General features: G+C 45.3%; 1 protein-coding gene across 1 annotated transcript in view; it reads right to left on the bottom strand.

The window, feature by feature from the left end:
- The window catches only part of LOC119388397 (complement C3-like), an 86,809-nt gene that overhangs the window by 11,598 nt on the left and 62,171 nt on the right, over positions 1–13,040 (bottom strand). Inside the window, 8 exon segments of the mRNA XM_049414330.1 lie at positions 2,653–2,699; positions 3,291–3,419; positions 4,322–4,435; positions 6,139–6,297; positions 7,048–7,214; positions 7,411–7,585; positions 9,391–9,468; positions 10,202–10,358. Of these exon segments, the coding sequence (XP_049270287.1) occupies positions 2,653–2,699; positions 3,291–3,419; positions 4,322–4,435; positions 6,139–6,297; positions 7,048–7,214; positions 7,411–7,585; positions 9,391–9,468; positions 10,202–10,358 (1,026 nt within the window).

Genomic DNA, 13,040 nt, shown 5'->3' with positions numbered 1-13,040 from the left:
GCTCGCGAGTAAAGACAGAGGTAAAGAAGTCATTCATGACATCAGCACAACGATCAGGAGGAACGTTTGTGCCATCTTGGTCATGCGAACTGATGTTTTGTGAAGAGTTGTTGCTCGGTAACATGATCTTCCAGAATTTTTTTTTGGTTATTTCTAATGATATTTTGCAAGTCTGTATGGAAGAATTTCTTCTTAGAGCGCCTTAAGCCTTAAAAGATTTGTATAAGCACGAAGACAATCAGAGTGCTTCACCCATTTGGATTGGCAGTCTGAGTTTCTGGCGGCCCGGAAAAGACGCTTTTTCTTATTTAGTAGCCGTCGTAGGGCATTCGAAAACCAGTGCTTATCAGCATCACCACGAATACAGATAAGTGGAACATATGAATCTATAAGCGACAGTATTTTTCCCTTGTAAAGCAACCAGTTAGTGTTAACTGTTCGAGCATGAGCACTTAGTCTGAATTGATGAAGAAATTCTTCCAGGTCGTGGTTAATTTTTTCATAGTCTGCTTTGTTGTAGTCGCGAATATATTTTAATGATGGCCTACGGGTAGGAATTGGAATAGCCAGATTAAAGAAAAGCAAGTTGTGATCACTAAGGCCACTAGTGCACGATAGAGACTCACACAACTCTGGTTCCGAGACAAATACAAGATCGAGAATATTGTTACCACGCGTTGGAGTTTTAACACACTGAATCAAATTAAATGTAAGGATTAATTCAAGAAATCTTTTTGACTGATGAGAAGATGCTGTCAGCTCCTCCCAATTGATGTCCGGATAAATAAAATCTCCACAAAGCACAAACTTGGCACGGCTATAGCGGGACTGTAGGTGTAAAAGGACGGAGTGTAACTCATCAACAAAAGAACAATCGGAATCTGGTGGACGGTAGCAGGCGACAAGTACGGTTTTGCCAAAAGGAAAAGACAGATTAATGCACACTAGTTCGAGGTTACAATTCACGCGTACTAATTGGGAGACTATCACTGCTTTGACTAAAACGAGGACACCGCCGCCTCTTCGGCTAACTCTGTTAAATCTATAGACGCTAAACAATTCACTATTCTTGATGAGTTCGTTGTCCTGGATATCTGCGGTAAGCCATTATTCGGTGAAAATTGAAATGTCGGAGCAGTTATCTTCAAGGATGGCTTCTGTAGCATCTTTTTTTGGTAAATAGCTGCGAATGTTCGTTAGCATGACAGCCACATTATGAAAAGATGGTGTGCTAGGTGAAATTTGCGGAGGCTGAGCAGGTATATGGTGAGGCCTGGAAGTGGTCGGTGATCGCTATGAAGGCAGTTCGATTACGGAATCTGTAGCAGCATTATATGTGTACTGCTTTTTGTCGATCAGTAACTTGTGGTAACGTATTTTGAATGCGGTGTCCTTTTCTTTAGCAAAAGAGTACAGTTTTTTTCGGGCCAAGCGTACATATGCTGAATAATCTTCTCGAATAGAAAATTTTGTTCCATTCAGCTTCGGAAGTGTTGCAAGGATCTTCGAAATGACCTTAAAGTGCGCCAGTTTTACGATTATGGGGCGGTTTTTAGGTTCCTGAAAACGGCCCATGCGATGAGCACGTTCTATATCGTCGGTATGTATAGACAGTCCAAGATACTCTGAACAGAAGGAGATAACGTGCGCCTCAGATTGCTCCCAGGTTTCACCGTTTGCATCCGTGATACCGAAGAAGATTAAGTTCGACCTGCGCAAGCGATTTTCTGCGTCGTCGCACTTCTCCGTTAGTGTTTTTAATTGAGAGGAAAGCCTGGAAATTTCGTCGTTTGAGGTAAGCGATACGGCATGCTCGTTGGTTGGATGTGCTTGTACCACTTTTTCTAAGGCATCAACACGCATAGAAAGAGTGCTAACGTGGTTTTCAATGCTGCTCTGTGCACTACGAATGTTTGAAAGCTCAGCAAGTACAGTGCTTTGAGAATGCTGAAGTCGTGCTATTGCTGCAGCAATTGATTGCAGGGTTGCTGTTGTATCTTTAGTACCGGGACCGGGGTTCAGTTCAATGTCGCCAGAAATGACAAGCAGAAGGTGAACAACATAGGCATTGACACAATATAAGCAAGTCTGGCAAAACAATTTACGGCAAGAATCAATGAATTCAAGTGGGCACGACACCGCAAGTAGAAATGGGTCGTTTGTACGAGTACAACAAGCGCACGGTAGATAACTAACCTGCACAAAGAGCGGTGTTGGCATGACCATGTTTGATGCGGTGACGTGCCCCAAGTGGCGTCGGTGCAGTCGCGGCTTAAGTATGAGTACGAACTGCACTGCTACTTGTTTACTGTTACGCTAATGCACAATGATCATAAGCACAAGCAATTATCTAGATTACCGAGGCGTTCCACAAAACTGGTCGTGTCTCTTGTAAATAACACATTTCCTGCTTTTCAAAACGACCTTGTTCAAAAACTGCAGGCTGCAATGGAATATTTTTTATAGTATCCGAGTAACACAATTGTGATCCTGACACCTAAAGACAAATATCTGTCACACTAGCCTATCGGTCTTACCGGAGCTAATCGATCTAGTTGAGTGCTCGTTAGCTCCTTTCCAGTTTCATTAGTGCATTATTTTCTTCGGAGACAGAATGCATCTCGTTCTAAAAGGAACGGTTCCTAGACTTACCTTGCACACACTTTCATTCCATACGTTTCCTTGAATTTCTTGTTTATCTGCGTTTAAACAAAGCGATGAGAAAGAATGTATCCGAAACATCACGAAGCTCTTGGTAGGCATGCTCGCATTCTTTAGTAAGGTATATGCCATCGTTTTACTGCTTTGAACATGAGGAACAAATTATATGCTTCAAAACAACTACTCCGAGGTCTATAACATGCATTACATGTCTATAGTAATTAGTCTCTGAATTTGCTGTGTGGTTAGGAGACATATGATAGCAGTTATGTGATTATTGGACGTGTTGTCATCATCTCGTTCAAACTAAACATTGAGTTAAAGATGCACATGCTATCATAACTATAGGCTTATATTTCATGAATCCTGCGAGCACTCAGATTTATGTTAGTATCTGAAAAAACAAAGAGTTAAGTTGTCCTTCTGAGAAGTTCTTTCAAATGAGTGCTACGTTGTGGATTGCAGATTGCAAAATATGCTCAAGGTTCATTCACACGATATATTTGACTAGTTTGAGTATTCTTTGTAGGCGGTCTTGCTTTGGACAACACTAAATAACTTTGGATTTGAATGCGTCTGTGGAAAACCTTGCAGCCGAAGAACGGTCATACTCAGTAGCCTGTACACACATTTGCATTGAAATCCCTTAATTTCCCGCGTTTGGACGATGTGGCAAATACGAACATCTCAATAAACTCACTTTTCAACACTTCTTCTATGTCCACCTTGTTCTGCGAGAAGTTTATATCGAGCTTGAACTGCAATTGAATCGAAATAAAGATAAGATAAAGAAAAGCACCTAAGCACAACAATACGCAATTCAATGCTTACGCACTCTATGTGCTCATGCATTTCCAAAATGCCAGAAAGTACGCCCGTTTTGTGTTGTGCTCTGAACGCCTCGAAACCGCGAAAGGAAGGGAAGTGCAATGTTTTGACTGCATGACGAGAATAGCCTGGTGAAATTTGAACAGATCAGTGTGCCGAAGTTGCGATTTCGCTAGTCAGACACGTATTTAAATGCTTGCTTTACGTTTGTCTACCAGATATTCATGTTGCGGCGAAGTCTGGCAGACAGATGGCAAGTTACTGAAGTTATTTAATGCAGTCAGAGAACATGTCAAGGTGCTATCGGCTGCAAAGGCTGTCTGTACCTTCAGATCATATCTTGTGGGGTTCATATGCGTCAACCATGTTCTAAACCTGCAGGTTGTGGCACCAGAGGTTGGATTTCAAGCTATCAATGTACGTTTATACCGAATTCTATCATCAAATAGAATCACGGGGCTCATAAGTATCTTCTACGCTGATGCATGTATTGAGGCTCGCGAGGAGTACTTAGCGCTTCGGTAGGTATATCAATAGTTATAAAGTTACTAGACAGTGAAAAACAGTAAGTTGCGCAAGTGAACGAGATCTCTCAAAGCGAATGCCTCACGGAAATAGAATTAATGTCCTAGAATAATTCATTCTGATTATATTCCGGCATGAGATGCTGCATCTGCACTATATCAATACATCCGGTGGAATACACTGCATAGAAAAAGCAGTGCAGCATATCACATATTTTGAATACAAAGTTGACGACAATAATATGCCGATGATCTTATAGAAGAATTTTCTACAAAAAATAGGAAAGCGAAAAAAAAGCGTTCGTTACCTTGCACAATAAGTCTGCACCAACAGCTGGAACGTGGTAGCTCGTCACGAAGTACATGGTTGCAGTTCCAGACCCTTTGACATTCACGAAAACCTTGTCGTTGAATTCTGGGATCTGCGCAACAAGAGCGGGTGAAATGTTTCACCCGCTCGTGAAACATTTCAGCGAGAAATTCGAAATTACAGTGGTCATCAAAAAGAATATGATCAGGAGGAAAGTGGCAATATGTCTTGCACATTGCATAGAAAAGAAGTTGACTGTATCAGTGGCATGTTTGTGTGTGGCAGCCAGCTTGTCCCGTCGTGTTCTCTCTCTGTGGTTCGTGTTTCCCGCTGGTTTTTTATCCACTTCGCGTGCGTGCGCGTGTGCGCGTGTGTGCATGTGAAAACTTATTCACAGAAGTCCTGAGGCTGGACGCTTTCAGGCCGAGCCGGGCCGCACCCACGATGGCAACGCTAGGCCTAGCCCTTCAGCAACATCGTGGGCCTCTGGGAAGCCCGTAGCTGGTCTTGAGGCGATGAGTTCCTAACTATTTTCTTCCAGTAAAGCCATTTTTCTTCAGAGTTGGTGGGAGTCATCCCGCCAGCATGTATCTGATCTCAATTATGCCATTGCACGCGTTTCAGTATTTCCTGACGTGCATTTTTTGATAGATTTTTGTTACTGTGATGAGGTGCGGGAGGTGTTTCTGTTTGCAATAGACGCAGTGAAACTGCCTAAGCACTGTTCAGACTTTAATGTGGCAATGAAAATATCCTGCGTCTTAAGTAGTAATGCTTAGTAATCTCATTACCAGTTCTTCAATGATCCTTAAGTTCCCCGGCCTGGTGGTGGACGGCTCTGTTCTAGCCAGGCACCTTTTTCGGGGAGCGGAAGGGGGGGGGGGGCTTAACCATACATTATGTATGCTTGGGCATTCGTTTGTATGTGTGCGTGTATATGTACACTTGCAAAATTGAAATTTTTTTGGGGGGAAGAATGATTCAAAGAGCTTCGAAATCTTTGCGAATCAGCTCAATCCTGCCTTTAAAAATTTGCAGTGGCTTAGCTCGGCTATGCCAGGATATACGTAGCGTAGCAAAGGTTCAGCTGATTATTCTTAGCTTTCCAGATTGTCTAGGATTATTAGCCTTCTTCTGTTCATTCATCGTACGCTGAACCACTAATTGCCAGGCAACTAGTACTTCGGGATCCGGTGAGATAAGCTTCTCGGCTCTTCTGCGCCGTTGAGCAGCATTTGCGCTCTCCTTCTCCATGGCGTTACCCACCTGCAAACGCCAGTCAGAGGCGCTATCAGGCGGCTCCAGCAGCTCCAGCACAGTGTCAGACGGCGACTGCACAGCGAAGGCGAATAGCTGCGCGTGCTCCGGCGCCAGTGTGTCTGCCATGGCTACGACGTCACTCCTCTCGAATGCGCAGACCAGCAGCGGCGAGTCGCGCGCGGCGGTGGCGGAGAGCGCGTGAGATGCCGGCTCCGGTGAGCCAGCTGTGTGACAACACTGATCCTCGCGCATGCGCAGCACGGCTCATGAGGATCCACACGAAATCGGCTCCGGCTAGGCCAGTGTAGCTAACGCTACAAAAAAATTATAATGTACGTACCAGTTTTCATAGACAACACACCGGTAGATACTCCACGTTACTTCACTCTGCTTTATTCGTTCTTGTGTTAAGCTCTTGAGATGGTGACAAGAGTAGTAAAGTACCACGTGTTTCTCTGAGGGACGTGTTATTAGGAGTGCCTGTGTTATGTATCCTGCTCTCCAGTTTGCCTATCCAGTTATTTGGTGTTAAAATTTGGTGTCATGCATACATACCTCTATCCTAGTGCGCACTTGGGCGTTGTCTCGCTTGATGCGCACGGTGCGAACGAAGTTTCGGTCATTGCTGCGCGTCACCTGGCAGGTCAAGTCGATGCCCGAATTCCGGGCGTAGATGGCGTATTTGGACAGGGCTTGTAGTGCCACCACAGTGTCCTGTGAGCACGTAAAAAAAGAAGCATGCATGTGCTGCCCGATACCACAACGCCGGATGAATTCACAAAGCTTTTCATTGGTAAGGCCTCTTTGTTAAAGCCCTTAATTCTGCCTTCTTTAAAGGGACAAAGGCGATAAAATATTGTAGGTGTCCTTAGCGGAGCAAGCTGGGTTAACTCTCTGTTATGGCAACTGTGCGCGGAATGTACAGTTTCGGGAATCTTTATGTAAACTTATGGACTACGTGAACGCACACAGTTCGCTAGGACTGGTTGCTGACCGTCGTCTCCCTCCACTGCACGCGAATGGAGCGAACGCGAGCCAGAGCAAGAGCGCACACGTCTTATTCCTACAGGATCCGGCCAGGCAACTGCTGACGTATCCAAACGAGTCGGCGCAAGCGAGCGCCGACTCTTTTAAATGGATCGTAATTAGCTGTCGTTTCTCTTCACTCGTATTTTTCTTCACTCAACCTAATTAAGTAACCTATATATCACATACGACCATTAATTAGAACAATCACCACGGTTTCATGTTTTCTTTTTTTTTATTTATAAGACTTTCGTCGAATTTTTTAAGGCGCTATTTCGGAGACACGAGCGGTAAACCTCTCCGCATTTTTGGCGCGAAATTAAAAAAAAATGAAACATTTTTGAAACCAACCTTTAGCAGAAAATAGAAGCGCGAGTGCTACGCTGGTATTCAGTAGAGCGGCACAGCACTTAATTTAACAGCAGGCGCATGACATACCTGACTGGAACGCAGGGACCCGCTAGGGTTCATGCGCAAGTTCAGCCATTGCACGAGGGCCGTGACGTTGCTCCTGCTCCCACCGGCTTCGAGCAGCGCCATGAGGGCGTACGCAGTGGCCTGCACGGACAGGGGTTCGCTGCCAGCGGAAACGTGCAGTCCACCATCTGCGTATGTTTACGCAAATACGAAGATGATGATACCGTTTAACAGCTAGACTTATATTGCGTAGCACTACATGGAAAGTCTGTGTGAAGCCAGAACCAGCTTTGGAACTATCTTGGACGCGACACCCACGAGAGGAAACGCAATCAAGGTGCAACACGATCGAAGTACCACGATATTTTCAGTGGTACTCATTACCTCGGCCTGGTTGCAGAATGCTGCGAAGCTTGCGGAGTGCGTCGTTCTTGGCGGGGCTGTCGCCGAGAGAGAGTGCGTACGCTGTCAGAGATGTTTCGTACGCAGGCCTGTCTTGCTGCATCTCTCTTCCAATAAAAATGGTAGCTTTAGCCATGGACTCCTTCAGGCCTGCTACCTAAAAGACACAGTCAGTTTTACTGAGACAACCGGTCACATTATGACATTTGCAGATAACACACAGTGCCCGTAATGATTCAGCGACGACGTGGGTCAAGTAGATAAATGAACGTATAAAGAGAGGCACCTTTCATTGCCACGGACATAGAATGGGGAGAATCATATCTGGTCAGAGAGACAGGGACACGAAATAAAATAGAAGTAGAGATGTTAAACACAACAAATATTCTGTTTGCTATCCTCCGTTGGGGGTAGTGGAAGAGAACGGAAAGATATGCGAGAGAGGGAAAGAGAACACAGGCACACAATCGCTGCAGTCAACCGCAATAACGAGCCGGAAGTTCCGCATAGACATCATTATAATATTACGACAGCGAACATGTAGACTCCTAAGCTAACTTTTCGCCGTTGTCGTAGCCGTCACCGTGATGATCTGTATATTGCCCAAATGTATGATGCCGGTGCTCCTTATTCTGAAATTGAACAAGCAAGCCTGCGAGTGTCAGTTAAGAAGGATGGCGGCCTGACGGTGCACTCTCCTCCAATACGACCGCGCACTGTAGTAGTTCCTGTGATCGAGAGCGCGCTAGTGGGTTACAATAGGGCAGATTGGTCACTGTGCATGCATATCCGCGGCCCGCGCGCCCTTGCGCATAGTCCACAGACGTACGCCGACTCGTTTCACACGTTGATTCAAATCTCCTGTCTGTATTTTCCCTTTTCTGTTCTCTGTTTCCACTTCTCCCGCTGAGACATGCTTGGTAACCGGTTGCGGGAGATAGAATAGAATAACTTTATTGAACAAGACCCTGTCGGCTTCAAATGGGCAGAGCCTGCAAGGTTAGCCTCATGGTGTTCCCCTTTCCGTCAGACGTAGGCCAGGCCTTGTGCCTTGGCGGCACCCTCCGCCAGCCGGACCACCAGAGTTTGCCTTCTGGGTGATCGTTGAGCAGTATAGCCTCCCACTGCTTAGGGGTCTTTATTTTGATGGTTCAGTTTATGCTGCGTGTGAGGTTTTCTCGGGCTGATCTGATGGGCATGCCGATAATACGGTGTTATGGAGGTCTGCACGTGGTGCATGACATGTTTTGCAGTGTGTCGCGTGTAAATCTGGGTAAGTGTAGTATAGGAGCAATGGCGGAAGATAGCACCGCCTTTTATTTTTTTTAACTACATTCCAGCCACTGTCTCCTAACAACCCCTGCCCCCTCTCACCATCTCTTCCGCCCGCGCGCCCTATCTTGAAGGCAATCTGCGGTGAGCGCAAAGTCTGGGCAAGTCTCGATGTGGGATGTCTTTATCTACACCGTATTTCTGCGCGCCTAACGCTGCAATTCGCGAAATATCAAATTTTGTAGACGCTTTTAAGCTACAGATGTATATAGCGCGATGCGCTCGCCCCCTGACGCCGGCACTTTTCTTCAGCCCAGCGTTCAGGCAGTGTAGTTTTCGTTGTCAAGCAGGGTTAAATCTGTTGATGTTTGCTTGTGCGTGTGCCCCACTCCGCTTTTCATGCTAATTAGCACACCGGAATTTACATGGCCGATAAAGCTACTAACCCTGATTGCTTCGTGTACACATCTAATAGTTCGCAATCGCTATGAAAGCATCGCCTTTCAGTTCTTGGATGGATGCAAAACTATTGATCTTTCGGGTAAGAAAATAATTTTTTTTTTAGAGATGAGCTATCGAGGGCTTGTATAGCTGTGCCGACAGAGCAAGTGCTATTTTGTCTATTTCGCAGCTTTGGCGTAAAGAAGAAAAGAAAACCTAGTAGTTCTGAAGTTCAATGTCAAAACTCACCTCGACACCATCTTTGGTGCATTCCTGAAGGGTAAGCAAGGTATATGCCGTCAGCGGAAGCGGTCCCGTGACGCCGCCCTGAGAAACAGGCAAGAGAAGGAGCAATCGTCACGTAATACAGCAATGTTAAAGAGCCTCGTCTGTATCAACCAACTCAAAACAGCGGTTCACAATGAAAAAAGGCAAAAATGGAGTGGATATCTGCCACCATGAGAAGAGAACCGCAACAGTGAAGCTACGCATGACGCCTGGTAATATCAAAATGCTAGTCGTTAGAATATAAAAACCGTTCGCGCACGAACATGTCCAAAACCGGAAATTTCTGCACCTCCATACTGCAGCTCGATATTTCTGCGTACAGATTACATATACCAGGACAAATTCTTTCTTTTGCAAATCTCCGTGCAGGAGTTCTTCATAGAACGTCTAGGTTAGTTAACGTAACGAAAAGATGTCGTTCACGCACCGGCACTTTCTGTCCTAATTTCGCGCGATATCATTTGGAACGTCCGAGACCGCACATTCAGCTATTCAAGGTAAGTAAATAAAAAATCGGCAGATCCCACAAACATGCACATGTAGGAAGAATGCATGCAGCGAGAGCTTTGCTTTATTGCTGTAAAGGCGAAGTCACGAAGAGTATCACACGTACTTTCAGCAATTGGAAAGCCGCCTTCGCTAATATTATGTTCGATATTACGCTTTGCTAGCATCTGCTCTTGGGAACAGTTTTAGCGTTTGATCGTTTTTGTGGATACGGGCCCCGATGAATAAAAAACAATAACGCTGCATAGGAAGAGACAGCACAAACCAGGAGGTCGCCGTGGTGTAGCTTGTAAATGTCGAGGAAGCTGCCGTCTTGCCGCTGTTGGGTTAGGATGTAGCTGAGGCCTTTGGTGAGCACGTTCTCGTCGATGTGAACGGACTTCCGTGCTTCACACAGGCTTCGCACAACGAAGGCCGTAAGCCTGCGATGCAGAAGTGCGAAACTTATCCCAAGTTATTATTTCGCGAAAAGGAAAAAAAAAATTCGGCAGATCCCACGCACTGTGGGAATCGATGTAATGCGAAGCAGCCAGCAAGCAGCTGCATACATCGCCTTGTTTGTCTTTGAGCCAAATGAAATCATTCATCCCATGGCATATATCGCATGTTTGCCAGGCACGCATGCATGCACAATCTAGTGTACACCATGCCAATGAAACGCATATTCTGGTATATAAATGCATGACCTGTCGTTTATGTTCATCACGCACTCGTGTGATGCCATACCAATTTTGGCATATATCACGTTAACAAAACGGCCGGAAGCGCACCATGACAGTGGCATGTAAATCATACCGTACATGACATGCATAACATGATTCGCATGTTAAGACCTCTCATTTATGTTCGTCATACAGTCACATCGCGCAATACCAGTTTTGGTGTATATCAAGCTATCGAAACGGCCGCGAATGCACCATGAGCGTGGCATGTAAGTCATGACATACATGGCATGCATGTCATGATTTTCATGTTACCACGTGTCAGTTATGTTCGTCATACAGAAATGTTTCGTCATACCAGTTTTCGTATGTATCCCTTCATTTAAACGGCCGCGAGCGCCCCGAGACCATGTCATGTAAATCATGCTGCACATGACATGCGCGTCATGATTTGCATGTTAGGACCTGTCATTATGTTCGTCATGAACTCTTGTCACGCCGTACCAATTTTGGTATATATGAAATTAACGGAATGGCCGCAAGAGCCCAAAGGCCGTGGAATGTAAATCATGCTGTTCATGACATGCGTGTCATGATTTTCATGACATGACCTGTCATTTATGTTCGTGATAAGGCCATGTTATGACACACCAATTTTGGTATACATCCGATTAACGGAACGGCCAGGGAGCCCAAAGGCCGTGGAATGTAAATCATACTGTTCATGACATGCGTGTCATGATTTTCATGATATGACCTGTCATTTATGTTCGTGATAAAGCCATGTTATGACACACCAATTTTGGTATACATCCGATTAACGGAACGGCCAGGGAGCCCAAAGGCCGTGGAATGTAAATCATGCTGTTCATGACATGCGTGTCATGATTTCCATGATATGACCTGTCATTTATGTTCGTCATAAGGCCATGTTATGACACACCAATTTGGTATACATCCGATTAACGGAACGGCCAGGAGAGCACAAAGTCGTAGGCGGCTAGATAGATAGATAGATAGATAGATAGATAGATAGATAGATAGATAGATAGATAGATAGATAGATAGATAGATAGATAGATAGATAGATAGATAGATAGATAGATAGATAGATAGATAGATAGATAGATAGATAGATACGCTCAAAGTCGTAGAAGTTCGTTAAGAAATGCTTCGCATTTAAAAAGACCTGCTGTCCACGTCCATGTTTTTCATTTATTATGCGATGTTTAGGAGAGGATGGCGCCGTTACATGGCGCCGGCTACTTCTTTTCAGCGAAAATTCACAGATAATAAAAGTTACAGACACAAAAAGAATTGCATAAGTTCGCATGCAACATCATCTCCCACAATTGCGGAAAAAAAAATTACACCATCTCCCACTAAAGGAAACCATGTGGGCATGCGAAGCAGCGCATGGGTCGACTTAAAGTTCCCTTCATCACGGGCACCTTGCCCGATGTTAACGCGTCCTTGCAAGTTGATAGTTGCTGCTTGTGTTACTCGTCCCGAACTCTTGTTGGAGCACGCCACGCGGGTTCATCGCGCGTCTGCAGAATCTCGTTCCCCGACGCCATCACGTGATTGCTGAGAGTGTAAGGGGGAGAGGCCACAGCGTCTTACGCAGGCCCGAACGCGCTAGCGCGTGTCAGCGCGTTCTGACTAGGATACAACGCGTTGGTTCATCGCGCGTTTGCAAAATCTCGTTCCCCGACGCCACCACATGATTGCTGAGAGAGTGTAAGGGGTAGAGGCCACAGCGTCTTGCCATTTTCTAGGTGGCATTGGTCTTACCCAGCCCCTTACACAGGCCCGAACGCGCTAGCGCGTGCCAGCACACATGGTTTCGTCTGCGTTACGCCAAGCTAGGACAGCATACGGCAGCCCGTGCCCCTAAAGCGCTCTACACGTATCATCATCAAGACGGTCGTAGAACATGAGGAAGAAGACTTCTCCTTGGCGCGAGCGCGCGCTCAGATGGCTATACTAGGTGGTAGAAAGCGGACGGTCGCCAATGGAACTACGGACACAGCCCAGCGCAAAAGCTGCTTCGCATCTAAAAGTGAAGCTCCTTCATCGCTACACTCGTGGCGGAGCTCGCGGTTCTGGTCACGATGGATAAAGGAAAGAAAGAAAATGTAAAATGAAATCAATCAATCAATCAATCAATCAATCAATCAATCAATCAATCAATCAATCAATCAATCAATCAATCAATCAATCAATCAATCAATCAATCAATCAATCGTAGCTATATTTCTCAGCAGTGAATTGTGACTTGTCAGCGAACCTCTAAAGTACCACTTTTATAAAAATAGTGTCTACATTAACGTTAATTCTTGCCTTTCCGAAACTAAGATATTGAACGTAGGCTTTCAAAACAGCTGTTAGCGTCAACTTGTCACTTGGCAGCTCATTTCATTAAACCCATGGCTTAGATTT

Source organism: Rhipicephalus sanguineus, chromosome 3 (assembly GCF_013339695.2).
Source record: "Rhipicephalus sanguineus isolate Rsan-2018 chromosome 3, BIME_Rsan_1.4, whole genome shotgun sequence".
NCBI classification, from domain to species: domain Eukaryota; kingdom Metazoa; phylum Arthropoda; class Arachnida; order Ixodida; family Ixodidae; genus Rhipicephalus; species Rhipicephalus sanguineus.
This window is presented reverse-complemented; position numbering and strand designations above follow the sequence as displayed.